General features: G+C 51.2%; 2 protein-coding genes across 3 annotated transcripts in view; one reads left to right on the top strand and one right to left on the bottom strand.

Annotated features, from left to right (window-relative positions):
- The window catches only part of POLRMT (RNA polymerase mitochondrial), a 35,491-nt gene extending 30,070 nt beyond the window's left edge, over positions 1-5,421 (top strand). For both annotated transcript variants that reach the window (XM_066341623.1, XM_066341620.1), the window contains 13 exons: positions 155-379; positions 624-1,412; positions 1,832-1,954; positions 2,267-2,389; positions 2,675-2,854; positions 3,168-3,254; positions 3,331-3,444; positions 3,533-3,585; positions 3,740-3,838; positions 4,710-4,782; positions 4,954-5,045; positions 5,132-5,190; positions 5,304-5,421. In XM_066341623.1, coding sequence (XP_066197720.1) covers positions 155-379; positions 624-1,412; positions 1,832-1,954; positions 2,267-2,389; positions 2,675-2,854; positions 3,168-3,254; positions 3,331-3,444; positions 3,533-3,585; positions 3,740-3,838; positions 4,710-4,782; positions 4,954-5,045; positions 5,132-5,190; positions 5,304-5,353 — 2,067 coding nt within the window. In that variant the 3' untranslated portion in view covers positions 5,354-5,421. The remainder of the gene's footprint in view (positions 1-154; positions 380-623; positions 1,413-1,831; positions 1,955-2,266; positions 2,390-2,674; positions 2,855-3,167; positions 3,255-3,330; positions 3,445-3,532; positions 3,586-3,739; positions 3,839-4,709; positions 4,783-4,953; positions 5,046-5,131; positions 5,191-5,303) is intronic.
- An 89-nt stretch (positions 5,422-5,510) lies between these two features.
- HCN2 (hyperpolarization activated cyclic nucleotide gated potassium and sodium channel 2) overlaps positions 5,511-20,940 on the bottom strand; it is a 28,741-nt gene continuing 13,311 nt past the window's right edge. Inside the window, exons 4-8 of the mRNA XM_066341630.1 lie at positions 20,105-20,323; positions 18,765-18,911; positions 9,630-9,870; positions 9,228-9,392; positions 5,511-6,852 (exon numbers count right to left, since the gene is read on the bottom strand). Coding sequence (XP_066197727.1) covers positions 6,158-6,852; positions 9,228-9,392; positions 9,630-9,870; positions 18,765-18,911; positions 20,105-20,323 — 1,467 coding nt within the window. The 3' untranslated portion in view covers positions 5,511-6,157. The remainder of the gene's footprint in view (positions 6,853-9,227; positions 9,393-9,629; positions 9,871-18,764; positions 18,912-20,104; positions 20,324-20,940) is intronic.

Here is a 20,940-nt window from a genome sequence, read left to right as displayed (position 1 = left end):
ATCCTGAGGCTGTTGGAATTATGCCCAAGCCTTGCCCCTTCCCAGTGCCCCCCAGCCTGTTTCCTCATTTATAACTTTCCACTTGTTGGGCAGCTGGGAGTGGACAGATCTGTGCCCAGACCCCCAGATCCCTGACCCATGATGCTGCCCTCAGGAGACGGTAGACTGCCTGCCACGGCAGTATTGGGAGGCACTGGGGGCACCTGAGGCCCCCCACGAGCAGCCCTGGCCCTTCCCTGTTTTGGTGCAACTGGGCAAACAACTGGCTGAGGTGCTAGTGCAGACAGTGAAGATGCCTGACCACCTGGCCCAGCGCCAGGGCACCTGCAGGCTCATCCCCGTGCTCTACCATGTGTACTCCTTCCGGAGCTTCCGTCAGGTGAGCCACTATGAAACTGGCTTCTAGGCCTAGAGATCCTTCCGCCTCCAGTAGGGGTCTGAGATGGGGCTAGGGGCTCAGGGTGGTGTGGGAATGAGGCCACTGTGGGGTACTGTTGAAATCCTGCTGGGGTCATGGCCTGGTCTCCAGATAAGGGCGTTTGGTGGGACCTTGGGGTACTCTGTCTGCTTCTTGCCTTTGGGGCAGTCAACTTCTTCATGGTGCCTGCCCATCCCACCCCCAGATTGGGATCCTGAAGCCACACCCAGCCTTCATGCAGCTGCTGGAAACTGCAGCCTTGCGCACAATGACCTTTGAGGCCGCTGAAGTGCCCATGCTGTGCCCACCACTGCCGTGGACTTCCCCACACTCGGGTGCCTTTCTGCTGAGCCCCACCAAGCTGATGCGTTCCATGGAGGGTACCATGCAGCACCAGCGCCTCCTGGAAGGCTGCCCACCTACTGAGCTGCATGGTGCCCTGGATGCCCTCACTCAGCTGGGCAACTGTGCCTGGCGTGTCAATGGGCGTGTGCTGGACCTGGTGCTGACCCTCTTCACCAACAAGGGCTGCCCCCGCCTGGGTGTGCCAGCCCCTGCCTCCGAGGCACCACGTCCACCTGAGTGCCGCCTACCAGCCAATGCCTCACCAGAGCGCAAAACTGAGCTGCGGCGGGAGCTGGCCCGCTGCCTAAAGATGGCACGGGAGATGCACAGTCTGTGGACTGATGCGCTGTACCGCCTCTCGTTGGCCCAGCACCTGCGGCACAGTGTCTTCTGGCTGCCTCACAACATGGACTTCCGAGGGCGCACCTACCCCTGCCCACCCCACTTCAACCACCTGGGCAGTGACCTGGCACGTGCCCTGCTGGAGTTTGCCCAGGGCCGACCACTTGGCTCCCATGGCCTTGACTGGCTCAAGATCCATTTGGTCAACCTCACTGGGCTCAAGAAGCGTGAGACACTGCAGGCACGCCTGGCCTTTGCTGATGAGATGATGGAGGACATCCTGGACTCAGCCGACCAGCCCATGATGGTAGGGTGGCCAGGGCCCTTCTCCCTCTGTCTCTCTCTGGCCTGTCTTCCACTCTGGCTCCAGCCGCCTCAGTACTCACCTCCAGGCCAAAATCAATAACCTTAGGTCCCAAAATCCTCCCCTTAAGACAAACTTTTTTTTTTCTGGCCCTTCCCTTTGCCCCAGGCCACCAGCAGCTCTACCACCTCCCACTCCAGGGTAGCCCTCTTTCCATCTCTGCCCTGTGGCTGCTGACTCAAGGCTGGATCCAGTTCCTTCCCTGGCCCATTGCTCCAGTCCTCACCCTGCTGTCCCAGGGACTCTGTCCTAGCCTCCCTGTATCCTCACATCACCTGGGCCAGCCCAGCTCCCATCCATGCCCAGAAGCCCTGTCCCACTGATACAAACCCAGCCTCACCCAGCACATTGTCCTCCTGCAGGGCCGGAAGTGGTGGATGGAGGCAGATGAGCCCTGGCAAGCCCTGGCCTGTTGCATGGAGATTGCTCGGGCTGTGCGTGCCCCCAACCCTGCTGCCCATATCTCCCATTTCCCTGTTCACCAGGTGAGCTAGTGGGGACCCTGGTATGGAGTGGGGCTATCTGAAGTTGTCTTGAGTCTGAGGTTCCACAGGACACTGTGGTCCCTATGTGGGGGCCAGCCCCAGTGGGTCCAGCTGGCTTTGACTATGGCATATTCCCTGCCTTAAGTGCCTCCATTCCCTCTTTGTGGTGGGATAACAATACCTGCTCCTAAGCATTGAGGTCCAGCCAGCTGGTGATATGAACAGAGTGCTGAGAAAGCAGAGCTGTGGTTCATTGCTGGGGATGCCCGTGCCATCCCAGCCCAGACCCTCACCATTTCCTCCTTGGCTCAGGATGGCTCCTGTAACGGGCTGCAACACTATGCTGCTTTGGGCCGGGACAGTGCAGGGGCCGTCTCCGTCAACCTGGTGCCCTCAGACCTGCCGCAGGACGTGTACAGCAGTGTAGCTGCACAGGTGGCCACCACAGCCCTCCAACTGTTCTCATCCCCGAAGCCCCCTGGGGTCTCTGTCCTGTGACTGCTTATGTGTTGCTGACCCTATGGCCATGGCCTTGCTTATTATATATGATGTGACTGGGCAGTCAGGGCAGGCTTTCCAGGGGAGATGCCAGAGTGGAAATTGTGAAGTCAGTGGAGAAGGGGCCTCATTGAGATGCTATTGGGTAGGGTGGGGGCGGCCAGAGAGGGAAGCAGGCAGAGAGTCTATGGGCCTGCCTGCTGACCGCCAACTTCTGCCTAGGTGGAGGTGTTCCGCAGGCAAGATGCTGAGCGGGGTGTGCAGGTGGCCCAGGTTTTGGAGGGCTTCATCAGCCGCAAGGTGGTCAAGCAGACAGTGATGACTGTGGTGTATGGGGTCACCCGCTATGGTGGCCGCCTACAGATCGAGAAGCGCCTCCGGGAGCTCAGTGACTTCCCCCAGGTGTGTAGTTTCACCCCAAATCCAGCCTGCAGCTTCCCCTGAACACCTAGCTGCTGGGCAATAGATAGCTCAGGGAGGGGCTTGTTTCCTACCACTGGGGGGTAGAGGAGGGTAAGGGAGAGACCTATAGGAGTGAGCCATCTTCTTAGTACCCTGGGCCTTTGTTTCTCCACCTGAAAAATGGGAGTGTATACTTCAGGAATCAGGACAGCCCTGTGAGGTCACCTGGCCCTGGACTGTGGGGGGCTGGCATGGAAGCTATCCGTCCCCTCCAAGCTCGCTCCCACCATTTCTTTACTTCACCTACCCCCAGGAGTTCGTGTGGCAGGCCTCTCACTACCTTGTGCGCCAGGTGTTCAACAGTCTTCAGGAGATGTTCTCGGGCACCCGGGCCATCCAGGTGTGTCCTCCTCCTCCCTTCCCCAGCATGGCTTCCCAGACTGGGCTCCACTCTGAATGTGCCCCCATCCCTGCAGCACTGGCTGGCCGAGAGTGCCCGGCTCATTGCTCACACTGGCTTCGCTGTGGAGTGGGTCACACCCTTGGGCATCCCAGTCATCCAGCCCTACCACCAGGACTCCAAGGTGTTGGTATGTGTTGCCCCCACATCCCCCCCATCGCCACCCCAGTGCTAGGGCAGGCCTCATGTTCCTTACCCCTCCCACTCTATCCCTACAGATCAGCGGAGGGATCCAGAGCCTTACCTTCAGCAACAGTGGGGACACTAGCCAGTGAGTGTGGGAGGGTGGGGGGGTACAGCTGGACTAAGGGGAAGCTGGGTGAGGACTGAGGGGTTTGCTGGGCCAGGGGGTGCCACCTAGGTCAGGCCAGGGTAGAAGTACTGAGTCCTCTACCTCAGCACACCCTACCTCCTCACCCACACAGGAAGCCCAACACACTGAAGCAGAAGAATGGCTTCCCACCCAACTTCATCCACTCTTTGGACTCCTCGCACATGATGCTTACAGCCCTGCATTGCTACAGGTTGGCCCAGCATCTGCAAGGCACACATTCATTAACCACATGCTGTAGGCAGGCCTGGTGCCAGGGACGCTCATAGTGCAGGAGATAGATTGTGAGGCCAAGTCCTGCAGATAGAGGTTGGAGCAGAGACCTACAGCAGGCAGAGAACCCAGCCATGTGAATCTGTTTAACCTGGTACCCAGAAGATCACTGTGCAAGCAAGTGTAAAGGTGTGAGTGATGGGGAAGTACTGGGTCATGGAGGGAAAGGATGGTTCCTCTGAGTGTAAAGCTGGTTGCTCTGGAGGTCCTTGTGACCCCATCCATCCAGGTGAGTGCAGGCACACGCTATATGGCCAGTTCTGGGGGGCTTAGATGTTGTCCTGATGCATTGGCCTTGTGGCAACTGGCAGAATCCTCTGGTTTTCTGTGCTGAACCTCTCAGGCGGTGAGCCTGGGGTGATGGGGCAGGTATGTGGACAGTTCTGTTAGAAATGATCATTCACACGAGGAAGGGTTCGCTGGACAGAGCCAGGGATAGGGACGAAGTCTGTGCTCCCATCTGCCCTCTGTGCATGGCACAGGTAACCCTGTGATGCCCTGCGGTTGGTGGAGGGTAGGGAGGACATCCTCTGGCCCCTACAGGGAGCTGAAAATCAACCTGGTAGCAATAGGAGCAGAGTGGAGAGGACATAGAACAGTCTCATTCTAAGATGAGAACTTGTGCGTATGCTGAGAGGACAGTTGCTGAGCTTACAGGGATGGGGGGAGCATGAGGAGAGAGAAGGGTGTACTTTGCTGAAAACAGCCCCCAGCCTAGTGGTTGAGATCTGGGTCCTAAGTGAAACCAACAGGCCTGGCCCTTCCTCATGGGAGCCCTTCCCCTACTACAGGAAGGGCCTGACCTTTGTCTCTGTGCACGACTGCTTCTGGACCCATGCAGCTGATGTCGCCATCATGAATCAGGTGCCTGCCATGTCCTCCCCTCCAAGGGTGGATACCCATGCTCTCTATGTGGGACTTGCACCTCCAGCCTCAGTCTAACCTTTGGTCCCAACACCCATCAGGTGTTGGGGCAGGTGTTGTTAATCCTACCCCTCAGGCCCTTACTCCCAGCTACTGATGTCCCATCCTCAGGTGTGCCGTGAGCAGTTTGTCCGCCTGCACAGCCAGCCCATCCTGCACGACCTGTCTAGGTTTCTGGTGGAGCGGTTCTGCTCTGGCTCCAGGTGAGGCACCCCACCCTCAGTGTAGTTTCTACCACCTCCTCCCCATCCTTCCTGGGCCTCACTCCCCACCCTGTCCTCCACTTCAGGTCCACGGATGTCCAAATCACCAAGTTGCTGGACATGCTATTGTCGGTACCCAAGACAGGTAGGGCCATGGGCAGAGGAGGGGTGTCTTAATTACCAGCTGGGGGCTGGGCCTTCCCAGGGCCCTGCCTATCCCAGGACTGGGGTTCATAGTCTTGCTGCTCTGCTCCACAGGGACCTTCAACCTGGAACAGGTAAAGCACTCAACCTACTTCTTCAGCTGAGCAGACCACTGGGCTGTCCCATGGGCCCTCTGTACCATAATGTAAATAAAACTCTGTTGCTACCCAGGGGAGCATTGCCTTCTGCGGGGAGAGGGTGTGTACACCACCCTGCCATCACGGGGCTCTCATCAAGCAGATGCTGGCAGGCTGGGCGCCAATGCTGTCGTTTATTGCGCGGAATGGGGGTGTGGAGGTTAGTGGGGTGTGGTGGGAGCATTGCTGCCTCGGCTCGTCAGTACATTCATCATGAAGGTGGGGAATCCCCAGCCTCACCCCCACTCCCAGGCATAGCCAGGACTGCTGGCCCCTGGGTGCTGGAGGGTGCTGTGTGTGCCTGCTCCAGGGAGGTCACCTGAGGGCACACACAGACAGAGGTGGGGCCAGTTATTGCGTGAGTGTGATGGGAGCAGCGGGGAAGCCAGCAGGCCAAGTATTGCACTTAAACAGAATCCTCATCTGACGGCGGGCCACCTATGAAGGTGGGGGTGGGTGGAAGTCCACGGCCATCTCTTCTCAGCCATGGGGTTGCTCCCTTCCTGTTTCACAGTTGGGGGAACTGAGGCACCATGGTGAAGGGAGCCCCCTCGCATGCTCGCGAGGCCACCACTAGGGGCGGGGGCAATGTGAGTGGGCGCAGGGTGATGAGGGGGGACGGCAGGGGCCCGTCCGTCCAACTACAACTACCTACGACTCCTCTATGGCTTCTGGGGTGGGCGGCCGGGGCAGCGCGCAATGGCATGGCTTTGGTTTGGATGAAGGCCCCGCCCCTGGCCCACCTAGGCCCTCGGGGCGGTGCAGCGAGGGTCACAAGTTGGACGAGAGGCGCGAGCGCGCCGAGTCCAGCGGGTCGAGGCCTCCTGTGGCGCTGGGCAAGGCTGAGTCCCTGCGGTCCGGGCTGGGCCCGGCAGCCCGGGTGGCTGGCATGGGCCCCAGGCGTGGCGTGGAGCTGCTGGCTGGACGCGCAGAGGCTGTGGGGCCAGGGCCGGGAGCGCCATGGGGCAGAGAGGGCTGTGAGGCGGAAAGAGGGCGTGAGGCTCGGCTCAGGCGGCGCGCTGGAAGTGCGGGCCCAGCGCGGGGCGCAGCTGGGGAGCAGGGCGCACCGCCATAGGGTGAAGTCCGTGGTGCCCGGGGACTGGCGGGTGCGCCCGGGGGACTGGCAGCGGGCATATGCCCCGGTGAGGCAGTGGCAGCGGGCATGGGCCCTGGGGGCAGGCGGCGCACAAGGCGCGGCGAGCCTAGTGCCAGTGGCCCTACGAGCGGGCGCGCCACCTGTGGGCAGAAGCTCATGGCCACAGCCTGCTGTAGTGTGGCAATGGCTGAGGTGACCTGTGGCGGTGGTGGCGGCGGGAAGAGGCCCACACGCTGGCCCAGCTCAGCCTGCTGCACCATCTCACGGTCATACTTGACGATCTCCTGGATGATAGCGTTCTCCTGGTTGTTGAACACGCCTGAGTTGAGGTCGTGTTGTACCTTGTGCAGCAGGATTGAGTTCTTCTTGCCTGGGGATGGGGGAGGTGTCAGTGCACAGGGGAGCATCTCCTGCATAGTGAGCAAGTATCCAATAGGCATACCACTGCATGCACTGAGTATTGGGCACAAATAATAGAGCCAATAGGCACAGAACACCTGCATAAAGCAAGCAGGTAAGGCACCTACTCTCCAGCCTGTATGTAAAGCACACCTCTTACATATTGCAGGCATTTGGACCTACACTACACTGCTCACAGAAATTAGGGGATATTTTATAGCTTCATTCATTTTGAAATATCCCCTAATTTTTCTGAGCAGTGTATTTATCCTGTGTATATGTATATGTGTGTGAGTACTCACTGCCTCCTATACATAGAGGGTAGGTGTCTAGTGTCTACTGTGTATGGGAAGCAAAAATTGAGAACCTCTGTCCTGACCAGGCGGTGGTCCACTGATAGAGTGTCACCCTGGGATGCTAAGGACCCAGGTTCAAAACCCCAAGGTCACCAGCTTGAGTGTGGACTCATTCAGCTTGCGTGAGGGCTCACCAGCTTGAACGCAGGGTCACTGGCTTCAGTGTGGGATCACAGACATGACCCCATGGTTGCTGGCTTGAAGCCCAAGGTCACTAGCTCGAGTCCAAGGTCACTGGCTTGAGCAAGGGATCACTAGTTCAGCTGGAGCCCCCTGGTCAAGGCACGTATGAGAAAGCAATCAATGAACAACTGAGGGCCGCAACTATGAGTTGATGCTTCTCATCTCTTTCCCTTTCTGTCTGTGTCTTTCTCTCTTAAAAATAAAAAAAGAGAACCTTTGTATATATGGCAAGTACGCATGATCTATATACAATAAGCAGAAATCAAACATCTGTTGAGTGTAGCAAGGACAGAGAATCTGTTGTATACATAAAGCAGGTATGAGATACCTATGTATACTGCCAGCAAACATGGAGCATTTCCTTTGTATAGCAATCATATATTGAGCCCCTGCAGTAAGCAACACACCCAGAATACTCGCCTATTCAAGCCAGAGTGCCAAGTGCTTAGCGTGTGTTGAGTGCCTGCTGTATATAGCAAATATGTCTTAGCACCTGTAATTCACAAATATGTTGAATACCTACTGTATAGAGCAAACTTTTGTGCCTTTTGTATATAAACATGTATTGACTTTCTCAATACATAAGAGGAAGTTCTTCATCTAACCCCACCCCCACCCCACCCAGTCCTGCTTCTCCAGCCATTGCTCTTTATTTCTACAAATAGAAGCAAGGGCCACCATCTATCTCCCTGCCTCCTTAGTCTAGTTATCAGCAGATCCTGAGGGAACCTCCCTATTATTCCTGAGGTTCCCTCCACTTCTCCCTGCACTCAAGGCTACCATGTCCTACACAGGCCAGACCATCTTCTTCTTGTATACCCTTGTAGAATACAAATCTGACTAGGTCTTCCTCTGCCTAAACACGTCTGTGGTTCCCTGTTTCTTGTGATTTTTTTTTAATTTTATTATTCAGTGAGAGGAGGGGAGGCAGAGACAGACTCCCGCATGCACCCCGACCGGGATCTGCCCGGCAAGCCCACAAGGGGCCAATGTTCTGCCCATCTGGGGTGTTGCTCTGTTGCTCAGCAACCAAGCTCTTGGCGCCTGAGGCAGAGAGGCCATGGAGCCATCCTCAGCGCCTGGGGCCAACTCACCCCAATGGAGCCATGGCTGCAGGAGGGGAGGAGAGAGAGAGAAGCAAAAAAGGAAGGGGTGGACAAGCAGATGGGTGCTTCTCCTGTGTGCCCTGACCGGGAATCAAACCTGGGACATCCACATGCCAGGCCAATGCTCTACCACTGAGCTTACTGGACAGGATCCCTGTTGCTCCTGATTTACAGTCCAAATGCCTCCTTCACAGCCCACTAGGCCCTGTGTGCCTGGATTCTTGCCCACCTCCCCAGCCTTCCTCCTCTCCACTTCCCTGGCTGTATAAACTCCAGACCTCTTTCTCACCACATGGCCTTTGCACATGCCACATCCATGTGCAAAAAAACATTTCTTCTCATCCTGGCAAGGCCTACTAAACCTGGTCACCACTTAACATCACCAGGAAGCCCCACTTCTCCCACATGCCTTCTATGACATAAGCTTCCTGAGGGTGGTGCCCAAGACATCCTCATGGCTTACCAAGCTAAACCTCCTGGCACATGGTAGGTGCTCAACAAGTATTTGCTAAATGAGCAGAGTTCTGCACAACTGGAAACACCCTACACTTTTTCTTCCTTGGAAAACCAGGGCTATGTTTGGCCAGGGGGAAAGTCCAGTCAGAGAATCTTGTTTCCTGTGATCTGCTAGGCCATGCCACCTCCCATCTCAGTATGATTTCCCCCATGACCACAGAGGGCTCACAGCCAGTTCCACTCACCAATGCGGTCTAGGCGGTCAATAGCAACGGTCTCAAAAGCCCGCCGCATCATGGGGTACTCCTCCAGCACCTCGTTGAAGTTGTCCACACTCAGCGAGTAGAGGCGGCAGTAGGTGTCAGCCCGCACACTTGCTGTGCGCCGGCCCCGTGTTAGCAGACAGATCTCTATGTGTGGTCAAGGGAGGTACCTCAGCAGCTAGGAAACACCCAGCTGCCCCCTATTCATCCCTGGGCTGCTGCTCCCAGCTGCCAAGAGCGCAGTCTAGCCCACACCTCGGCTAGTGTGGCCCATCTAGCCAGAGGTACTTCTTACCAGCACCCTTGTGGCCTTCCCACCTTCCCCTCCATTCCCAGGAAGGGTCCAGCTTTTTTGCCTGCTCCCTGGTCCCCGTAGACACTAACCCCCGAAATAGGAGCCATCAGAAAGCTTCATCTCCTTGTTGCCCTTGGTGAGCACACTGACCACGCCGTGCTGTATGAAGTACATCTTCTTGCCAATGGTGCCCTCACGGATGATGTAGTCACCTGGCTGGAAGACCTCAAACTTGAGTTTGGTCAACATGGCCGTGACAAAGTTGGGGTCGGCATTGGCAAACAGTGGCATTGAGGCCACCAGCTTCCGGCAGTTGAAGTTCACAATCTCCTGTAGGGGCAGGAGGCAGGGTGACATCAGGGCAAATGGAAATGAAAGGAAACCTGGGGTAGCAATACTTCTATCAGCCAAATAGACTCTAAAACAAAAAAAGTAAAAATGACAAAAAAGGACATTTCATAATTACAAAGGGGTCCATCCAAGAAGAGGCTATAGCAATCATAAATATCTACACACCCACCGTAGGAGCACCTAATTACAAAAAGCAAATATTAAAAGACATAAAGGGAGAAATTTGCAGTAATACAATAATAGTAAGGAATTTTTTTTAATTTTTTTAATTCATTTTAGAGAGGAGAGAGAAAGGGAGAGAGAGAGATAGAGAGAAGGTGGGGAGGAGCTGGAAGCATCAACTCCCATATGTGCCTTGACCAGGCAAGCCCAGGGTTTCGAACCGGCGACCTCAGCATTTCCAGGTTGACGCTTTATCCACTGCGCCACCACAGGTCAGGCAATAGTAAGGAATTTTAATACCCCACTCAAGTCAATCCAGACAGATGATTAATAATAAGGAAATAATGGATTTAATGTCATAGAAGAGAGCGACTTAATAAGTATTTATACATCATTTCATCCAAAAACAACAGAACACAAAGTTTTTAAGTGCACATGGAACATTCTCCAGGACAGATGATATGTTAGGCCACAAAAGAAGCCTCAATAAATTCAAGAAAACTAATTGTATCAAGTATCTTTTCCAGCCACAATGGCATGAAACTAGAAATCAATTAGAAAATTGGAAGAAACACAAATATGTGTAGACTAAACAATATGCTACTAAAAGCCAATGAGATTAGATGAAATTAAGCAAGAAATTAAAAGCTGGCCTTTCCAAATGAAAATTAAAATACAACTTTACAAAATTTATAGAATGCAGCAAAAGCAGTTTTAAGAGGGAGGTACATGGCCACACAGGCTGACCTCAATAAATGAAAAGTCCCAATTAATTTAAATCTATACCTAAAGTAAATAGAAGAAGAAAAAATACAAAGGAAGTAGAAGGAAGGGAATAGGTAATATCAAAGCAGAAATAAATAAAATAGAATTTTTTTAAAAAATGGAAACTATCAGTTTAAGAGCTAATCCTTTAAAAAGATAAACAAAAATTATCAAAAGAAAAAAAGAATTATAATCCAATGTCCTTGATGAACTTAGATGTAAAAATTCTCAACAAAATATTAGCAAACCAAATTCAACAGTAAAAAGAATCATATACCACAAGCAAGTGGAATTTATCCCAGATATGCAAGCATGGTTCAATATCTGTAAATCAATTAATGAAATACAGTAACAAAATGAAGGATAAAAATGGTATAATCATCTCAGTATATACAAAGAAAGCACTTGGCAAGATACATCTTTTTATGATTAAAACACTCAATATGATGGGTGTGAAGGAAAGTACCTCAACATTCTAAAGGACATATATGACTCCATATACTCTAAAACAGAAAGCTTTTTCTTTAAGATTAGGAACAAGGCAAGGATGCCCACTCTCACCACTGTTATTCAACATAGTGCTGTTAGTCCTAGCCAGAGCTATCAAACAAAAGAAAGAAATAAAAGGCCTCCAAATTGGGAATGAAGTAAAACTGTCACTATTTGCAGATGACATGATTCTATAGAGAATCCAGACTTTAAAAAACTATTAGAGCCTGACTTCTGGTGGCGCAGTAGATAAAGTGTCGACCTGGAATGCTGAGGTCGCCGGTTCAAAACCCTGGGCTTGCCTGGTCAAGGCACATATGGGAGTTGATGCTTTCTGCTCCTCCCCCCTTCTCTCTCCCTATCGCTCTCTTCTCAAACATGAATAAATAATAAAATAAAAATAATTTTAAAAAAAAAACTATTAGAGCTTGACCAGGCTGTGGTGCAGTGGATAGAGCGTCAGACTGGGATGCAAAGGATCCAGCTTCGAGACCCTGAGGTTGCCAGCTTAAGTGTGGGCTCATCTGGTTTGAGCAAAGCTCACCAACTTGGACCCAAGGTCGCTGGCTTGAGCAAGGAGTTACTCAGTCTGCTGTGGCCCCCCGGTCAAGGTACATATGAGAAAGCAATCAATGAACTGCTAAAGTGTTGCAACGAAAAACATCATTGATGCTTCTCATCTCTCTCCATTCCTGTCTGTCCCTATCTATCCCTCTCTCTGTCTCTGTAAAAAAAAATAAAGGCTTAGAAAATAAAGTTTCAGGCCCTGGCCAGTTGGCTCACTGGTAGAGCATTGGCCCAGCATGTTGATGTCTCAGGTTCAGTTCCCAGTCAGGGCACACAGGAGAAGTGCACATCTGCTTGTTCACTCCTCCCCCTCTTGCTTTTCTCTCTCTCTCTCTCTCTCCCCCCCTCCTGCAGCCATGACTTGATTGGAGCAAATGGCCCAGGGCGCTGAGGATGGCTCCATGGCCTCTGCCTCAAGTGCTAAGAAGAGCTCAGTTGCTGAGCAATGGAGCAATGCCCCAGATGAACAGATATGAGCAAGCCACCCCCTAGTGGGTTTGCCAGGTGGATCCCAGTCAGGGCACATGTGGGAGTCTGTCTCTGCCTCCCCTCCTCTCATTAAGTTAAAGAAAAAAAAGAACATTTCAGAATGCTACATGCAAAAGAGCGAATTAGACTGCAATTTGACACTTTATACAAAAATTAACTCAAACAATGGATTAAAGACTTGAATACAGCCTGACCAGGCGGTGGCACAGTGGATAGAGCGTCGGACTGGGATGCAGAGGACCCAGGTTCGAGACCCTGAGGTCGCCAGCTTGAGCGCAGGCTCATCTGGTTTGAGCAAAGCTCACCAGCTTGAGCCCAAGGTTGCTGGCTTGAGCAAGGGGTCACTCGGTCTGCTGTAGTCCCACGGTCAAGGCACATATGAGAAAGCAATCAATGAACAACTAAGATGTCTCAATGCGCAATGAAAAACTAATGATTGATGCTTCTCATCTCTCTCCGTTCCTGTCTGTCTGTCCCTATCTATCCCTCTCTCTGACTCTGTCTCTGTAAAAAATAAAATAAAAAGATTCTCAACTTCACTAATCAAACCCACAATGATATACCACCTCACACCTGTCAGAATGGCTGCAAGCAATAAGACATGAAATAAGCTTGACCAGGCGGTGACGCAGTGGATAGAGCTTCGGACTGGGATGCTGAAGACCCAGGTTCAAGACCCCGAGGTTGCCAGCTTGAGTGCGGGCTCATCTGGTTTGAGCAAAAGCTCACCAGCTTGGACCCAAGGTCACTGGCTTGAGCAAGGGGTTACTCAGTCTGCTGAGGGCCCACGGTCAAGGCACATATGAGAAAGCAATCAATGAACAACTAAGGTGTCGCAGTGCGCAATGAAACCTATTGATTGATGCTTCTCATCTCTCTGTTCTTGTCTGTCTGTCCCTGTCTATCCTTCTCTCTGACTCTGTCTCTGTAAAAAAAAAAAAATAGTCATGAAATAACAAGTGTTGGAAAAATTGTGGAGAAAAAGGAAGCCTCATCCACTGCTGGTGAGAATGTAAACTGGTACAACCACTATGGAAAACAGTGTGGAGGTTCCTCAAAAAAATTAAGAATAGAGCTACCGCCTGACCTGTGGTGGCGCAGTGGATAAAGCGTCGACCTGGAAATGCTGAGGTCGCCAGTTCGAAACCCTGGGCTTGCCTGGTCAAGGCACATATGGGAGTTGATGCTTCCAGCTCCTCCCCCCTTCTCTCTCTCTCTCTCTCTCTCTTTCTGTCTCTCTCTCCTCTCTAAAAATGAATAAATTTAAAAAAATTAAAAAAAAAAAAAAAAGAATAGAGCTACCATATGACCCAGCAACCCTTTTGGGTATCTACTTGAAAACAGTTGTAAGGATATATGTACCCCATGTTCACTGCACCATTATTCATGGGCATGGAAACAACCCAAGTGTCCTTCAATGGGTGATTGGATAAAGATGTAGGACGGAATACTAAGCCATAAAAAGGATGAAATATTGCCATTTGCAGCAACATGGATGGGTCTTGAGAGTATTGTGCTAAGTGAGCTATATCAGATGGAAAAAGGACAAGAACCATATGATTTTACTCGTGGGATATAAAACAAAAAGCAACAACGAATGAATATAACAAAGTAGTTGTTACAAACACAGAATGGTTGTTACCAGAGGGGAAGGTGGGGCAGGGAAGGACAAAGAGTTGGAAAAGAGGGGTAAAATATATGTTGATAGAGGGAGACTAGTGCTCAGGTGATGAACACACAATAGAGTATACAGGCGCATATTATAAAGTTGTACACCTATAATTTACATATAAAATGTTGTAAACCAATGTTACCCCAATACATTTATTTATTATTTATTTATTTACTTATGTGACAAAGTCAGAGAGAGGGACATATAGGGACAGACAGGAAGGAAGAGAGATGAAAAGCATCAATTCTTCGTTGCAGCACCATAGTTGTTCATCAGTTGCTTTCTCATATGTGCCTTGACCGGGGGTGGGGGGAGTGGGGGGGGCTACAGCAGACCGAGTGACCCTTTGCTCAAGTGAGCAACCTTGGACTCAAGCTGGTGAGCCTTGCTCATACCAGATCAGCCTGTGCTCAAGCTGGCGACCTCGGGGTCTCAAACCTGGGTCCTCTGTGTCCCAGTCAACACTCTAACCACTGTGCCACTGCCTGGTCAGACCCCAATACATTTAATTTTTTAAAAACCAGCATGGTGGCCCTGGCCAGTTGGCTCAGTGGTAGAGCGTCGGCCTGGCGTGCAGAAGTCCCGGGTTCGATTCCCGGCCAGGGCACACAGGAGAAGCGCCCATCTGCTTCTCCACCCCTCCCCCTCTCCTTCCTCTCTGTCTCTCTCTTCCCCTCCTGCAGCCAAGGCTCCACTGGAGCAAAGACGGCCTGGGCGCTGGGGATGGCTCTGTGGCCTCTGCCTCAGGCGCTAGAGTGGCTCTGGTCGCAGCATAGCGACGCCCAGGAGGGGCAGAGCATCGCCACTGGTGGGCGTGCCGGGTGGATCCCGGTCGGGCGCATGCGGGAGTCTGTCTGACTGTCTCTCCCCATTTCCAGCTTCAGAAAAATACAAAAAAAACAACAACAAAAAAACCCCCAGCATGGTACTGGCATAGAAACAGATTCATATATCAATGAAACAGAATAGAGAGCCCAGAAATAAATCCTTGCTTATGTGTTTAATTAATCCAGGATGAAGAAGAAAAGAATATACAATGGAATAAAGACAGGCTCTTTAACAGGTGGTGTTCGGAAAACTAGGCAGATACATGTAAAAAAAATGAAATTGGCTTACTTCCTTACACCATATGCAAAAACTCAAAATGGACTCAAGATTTAAATGTAACACCTGAAACCATAAAATTCCTAGAGGAATACAGGTAGTAATCTCTTTGACATCAGCCTGAGCTATATCTTTTTGGGTATGTCACCTTAGGCAAGTAAAACTAAAGAAAAACAAATGGGACTACATCAAAGTAGAGTGTTTGCACAGTGAAGGAAACCACTCACAAAATGAAAAGACAATCTATTGAAGGTAAAAGGATATTCACAAATGATACATCCACTAAGGTATTGATATCCCAAATATATAAGGGAAAATAAACAAACAAATAAAAACCAGAAGAAACAAAACAAATATATAAGGAATTCATGCAGCCTAACACCAAAAAAGAAACCAATCCAGCTAAAAATGGGCAGAGGGACCTGAATAGACACTTCTCAAAGAGGCCCTGCAGATGGCCAACAGACATAGGAAAAGGAGCTCAATGTCACTATCATCAGAGAAATGCAAATTAAAGCCACAAAGAGATATCACCTCATACCCGTCAGAATGGTTATTATCAAAAACATACCAAAAAGTAACTGTTGGTGAGGATGTGGAGAAAAGGGAACCCTTGTGCACTGTTGGTGGGAATGCAGACTGGTGCAGCCACTATGGAAAATGTTATTGAGGTTCCTCAAATAATTAAAAATGGAATTGCCATATGACTCAATAATCCCACTTCTGGGCATTTATTTAAAGAAAACAAACACCAATTCGAAAAGATATGTGCACCTCTGTGTCCAGTGCAGCATTATTTACAATAGCCAGGATATGGAAACAACCTAGGCACTCATTCATAGATGAATGGATAAACTGGCACATATATACAATGAAATATTACTCAATAATAAAAAAAGAATGAAGTCTGCCTGACCAGTGGTGGCACAGTGAATACAGCGTCAACCTGTGACACTGTCCCAGGTTCAAAACCCCGCAGTCACTGGCTTGAGGGTGGGTTCATCTAGCTTGAGTGAAGGTTCACTAGCTTGAGCATGGGATCAACGATATGATCCCATGGTTGCAGGCTTGAAGTCCAAGGTCACAGGCTTAGGCAAAGGGTCACTGACTCGGTTGGAGCCACCCCCCAATCAAGGCATGTGCAAGAAGCAATCAAACAACTAAAGTGCTGCAACTACAGTTGATGCTTCTCCTCTCTCCCTTCCTGTCTGTCTGTCTCTCTCTCTCTCGCTTAAAAAAAATCAACCAATAAATGCATGAGTGGAAGAACAAATTGATGTTTCTCTCTCCCTCTCCCTTCTCTCTTTCAAATCAATAATTTAAAAAAATATATTTAAAAAGAATAAAATCCTGCCATTTGCAACAACATGGGTGGATATGTATGTGCATGGTTATGATATGGGCACTATGCTAAGTGAAATGAGTCAGATAGAGGAAGACAAATACTGCATTGCCTGACTTATATGTGGAATCTAAAATAAACCCAAAAAACAAATGAATAAATAAAACAAAACAGAAACCTAAATATTGAGAACAAGCTGATGTTTGCCCAAGGAGAGGGGATGGGGAATGGGAAAAAAATAAATGAAACTACGCAAGCATTAAAAAAAAAAACCATGGGTGAATTCTACTATAACCTGGGTATGTACAGCAACGAGGTACTGGGGCCTACTATGTACAGAAAGCATACACAGAGCTCCTGCTGTAACAGCATAAAAATCCCCCATGTTAAAAAAAGAAAGAAAAAACAAAGCAAAGTTAAAAGACCAGTGACCATCAGTATAGAAATTTGTATGACAAAGTTTAAGTGCTCCATATATAAAGACTTCTTACCAAAAACCCCCAAAGACTGAAAGCTCTGTAGAAAAACTACCAAAAGTTTTGGACAGTCCACAGAAAGAGAAACACAAAAAACAGCCCTTGAGCACACAAGAAGGTATTGACCCTGCTCCTGGCTTGCTTGTAAATGCATCTGGCAGTGTGTTTAGGAATGTACCCCAGCTAGGAATAGGTGTCCCTCACGGAGTCACTGGGCATGCAGTCGTTGGGCATGTCCCACTTGGTGCCGGGGGTCCCTCCCTGCATAGGCACAAGAGGGTATCTGGCACTGCACCCATGGGTCCCAGGACAAGGGGAGGAGGGCTGGCATGGGGCGTGGATTTTGGCATGCCCTCTTTTTTTGTATTTTGAAAAGAAAACAGAAGGATATGGCAGTAGAGAAGTAGGTGGAGGGACATGATAGAAGCCAGAAAATTTCTGGATATATGTTTTTTAAATTTGACTTTTGGAACTGTGTAAACATTTAAATGGTTAGTTATCAAATACAGGTTGCCAGGGGCTGGGTATGGGAGAGATGAGATATGATGGCTCACAGGCACGATGGGATTAGACAGTGATGATGGTTGCACAGCTCTGAATATACTAAAAACCACTGAACTTTATGCATTTTATAGTCTGTGGGGTATACTCTATTAATGGATGGATGAATAAAAGTGATTATCAAATACAATTAACTGTTTTCTATAAAGTTAACCACAGCACTTAGGAGTTCCCTAGGGACCCTGTTCCCTAGGAAGCAAAATGTGTGAATGGTTCCCCCACCCCATAGAACCTCTGGCCCTGAGCACAGGCTTCCTTCCTCCCAGCCCTCATCATCCTCTCCTCATCCTCACACTGCACAGCATCTTTCCTTCCTCAGGGCTTTTCCTGGGCTGTGCCCTCCACCTGGGGCACCCACAGGTTCACACTTCCCCAGCCCCTTCCTGCTCCCATCCTTCCCAAAGCTTCTCTCTGGACCTCCCCTGAGGGCACAAGGCAGGGCTCACAGACTAGCTCAGTAACTTCTTGGTGAGTGCTGTGGGTTGAATCATGTCCCCCAAAAAAGACACATTGAAGTCCTGAACCCCTGGTACCTGGGACTGTGATCTTATGAAACACGGTCTTTGCAGATGTCATTAGTTAAGATGAGATCACACTGGTGTCCTTGTAAGAACACACACACACACACACACACACACACTCATATACACACACACACACACAACCATGCAAAGATGGAGGCAGAGATCAGAGTGACACATCTCTAAGTCCAGGGACACCAATGATTGCTGGCTACACCAGAAGCAGGAAGAGGCAGGAAGGATCCTCCCTGGAGCCTTCATAAGGAACACAACTCCGTGACACCTTGATCTTGGACTTTTAGCCTCCACAATGTGAGACTAAATTCCTCTTGTTTTTAAGCTCTCCAATGTGTAGCTATTTATCATGGATGCCCCAGAAATCTTGCCCAATATCACACAGGCTGCAAGGGGCAGAGCTTGGACTGACCCCATTATCCACCCTGGGCTGACCCGCTCCAGTCTTCCCTTCCTCTGCCTCCTCTCTAACAGATTCCACACAGGATAAGTGGAATCAGGCAGAGAGTGTGGGGACTCAGGATGTCTGGGTCATCGGGTGGGTGCAGGAGGCAGAAGCTCACAGAGGGTCTTCTGGCATGTGCACAAGTCTAGCTTGAATCCTTCATGCTGCAGCTGGGCCAGCCCCTCCTTATCTCAATGACTGGGAGCCTGTAACAGGGGCATCTTGAACCCCACCCAACCCTGAGGGTCCTGTGACCCTGCCTCACCTCCCGTAGGGGCCCGTTGAGCTCTCCCAGGATGCTGTCCTCGTCGAACATCTTGCCCTGGTAGCGGTGCTCATAGTAGTCATGGATTTTCTGTCGGAAGTCAGCAGGCAGCTTGTGGAAGGACATGTACTGCTCCACTTGCTTGTACTATAAGGGGGTGAGGGGCCTGGGTAAGTGGCCATTGTTCAGAGAACCCTGGCATCAGCCCAACAGGGCTCCCAGATTTAACCACAACCACAACAAACACAGGATGCCCAGTTAATCTAAATTTCAGATCAACTGCAAACATACTTAGTGTAAGTGGATCCCATGCAATACTTGGAATCTGCTTATGAAAGCAGAAGTTACTCCTTGTGTCCTGAATTGTATCTGGCAATCTTACCCCGGACAGTTTAACCCCAGGTCCCTAAGATGCTGGACCCCCATCCCAGAGAGGATTTCTGCCCCAACTTTGCCTGTGGCCCTGGCATTCCTCCCCTAAGATCTTCCTATAAACCAAGGGGATGTGGGCACCAGGCAGGACTGCCAGGCCCTGCTGTCCCCACAATGGCACCCCAGGGGTGCCCTAGCCCCATTACCACCCCAGCTCCACCCAGCCACAGCTGCCCTGAGCTCAGCGGAACTCGTGACGGGCGGGTGGCAGCACCAGCTCATGTTTGGGTGTGATGCTGTGGCTTCCGGACAGCCGGGGCACCTGGCATTGGGCCCAGCTGACCCGGCTGACCCGGCTGGCACTGCTGGGGGTGCTCACAGCTGCCCGGCCATGGTCAGCTATCAGGTAGCAGTGCAGGACAGATAGGGGCAGCATGAGGTTGGGAGCAAAGCTCACCCTTGGCTCTTAGGGAGGAAAACTGAAGCACAGGATAGACATCAAGGCCAAACTCCAGACAGGGCTGCCCTATAGGGCCAGCACCTGTTCTCCCTCAGCTCTTTCTAGTCCCCTAGACCTCAGACCAGACCCATGGAGGCTCCCCCCGACTCTGAGGCCAGGACCAAGTGGCTGAACATCCTTGCTCCCCTAGAGGCTTACCCCATGGACCCAGCTGACTGGCATGTCCTTGAGTGACCCATCTTCTTGGACCCTGCTCAGTACCTTCCCTGCCATCGACCCTTCAGAGCCAGCCCAGAAACCCCTGCATGAGTTCACCTCCTAGAGAAGTCCCCACTGCATCCCCAGCCCTCAGGGAACTCCCTGACACCCCATGGATTGGCCCTTCCCGGTTTCGACCCCCTGGCCCCCATCCCCCTCCTTGGCATGTGTCATCTCCAAACTCAACTTCTCTCTAGAATCCCCACCCCCCACATGGAGCTGGGGGGATGGTGGGGTGGGTTCCCCAGACCTTCTCCTGGTACTGGCGCCTCGAGGAATCCAGCGACTGGATAAGGGCGGTGGCGTGTCCAATGAACATAGCGTAGCAGGTGGCACCCACGATCATACTCAGCATCGTCAGCCAGATGTCAGTCATGCTCTCAGGTGCTTGCCGACCATAACCAATGCAGAGCATGTGGCTCATGGCCTTGAAGAGTGCAAAGGAGTAGAGCTCGCTCCACGAGTGATTCTGTAAGGCCACAGGTGGGCAGGTGGGCAGATGCTCACAGCCCCAGGGAGCTCCAGGACCTCAAGGGCCCCATCTGCCTATCCTCTCCTAGGCATCCAAGATGGTGAGCTTTCCATGTCCCGAGATAATCAACAGAAACTAAGACAAAGGCAGGTGACATGATGGGTACATGTGTCACAGTGAGTCAGCAGCAGGGGCAGGTCTGAAGCTACTTCCCACCTTATTCCTGGAGAAACTGAGGATCAGAGGGGCCAGAGTCTGGCCCTGGGTGCTCAGGATCCCCCACCCCTTTGCAGCCTCTGATCAGAGTGTCTATAAGACCAAGCAGATGTGAAAGTTCCAGAGACCCTGGAGACGGTGAGCTGGGGACAGCAGAATCCTATCAGAGGGGCCAGGAGGATGGAGGCATCTGGCAGAGCCAGTCCTCAGTTGACCTGGCTGGGGGCAGAGGACAGCGGGGCCCCATTCAGGAAACAAGACAGCATGCCCGGGTGTCCCGCCAGACAATGAGCTGCCTCAGCTGGTCAGCTGTGCCAGGCGCTGGGTGCGCGCCTGAGGATGTTCCCTCTGATGCCTCTTGCCCATCTACACCCTTCCTGCCCTTGCCCAGCTCCAAG

The sequence above is a fragment of the Saccopteryx leptura genome, chromosome 1, assembly GCF_036850995.1.
Source record: "Saccopteryx leptura isolate mSacLep1 chromosome 1, mSacLep1_pri_phased_curated, whole genome shotgun sequence".
NCBI classification, from domain to species: domain Eukaryota; kingdom Metazoa; phylum Chordata; class Mammalia; order Chiroptera; family Emballonuridae; genus Saccopteryx; species Saccopteryx leptura.
Note: the sequence above shows the minus strand (reverse complement) of the source record. Positions and strands in the feature narration are given on the sequence as shown.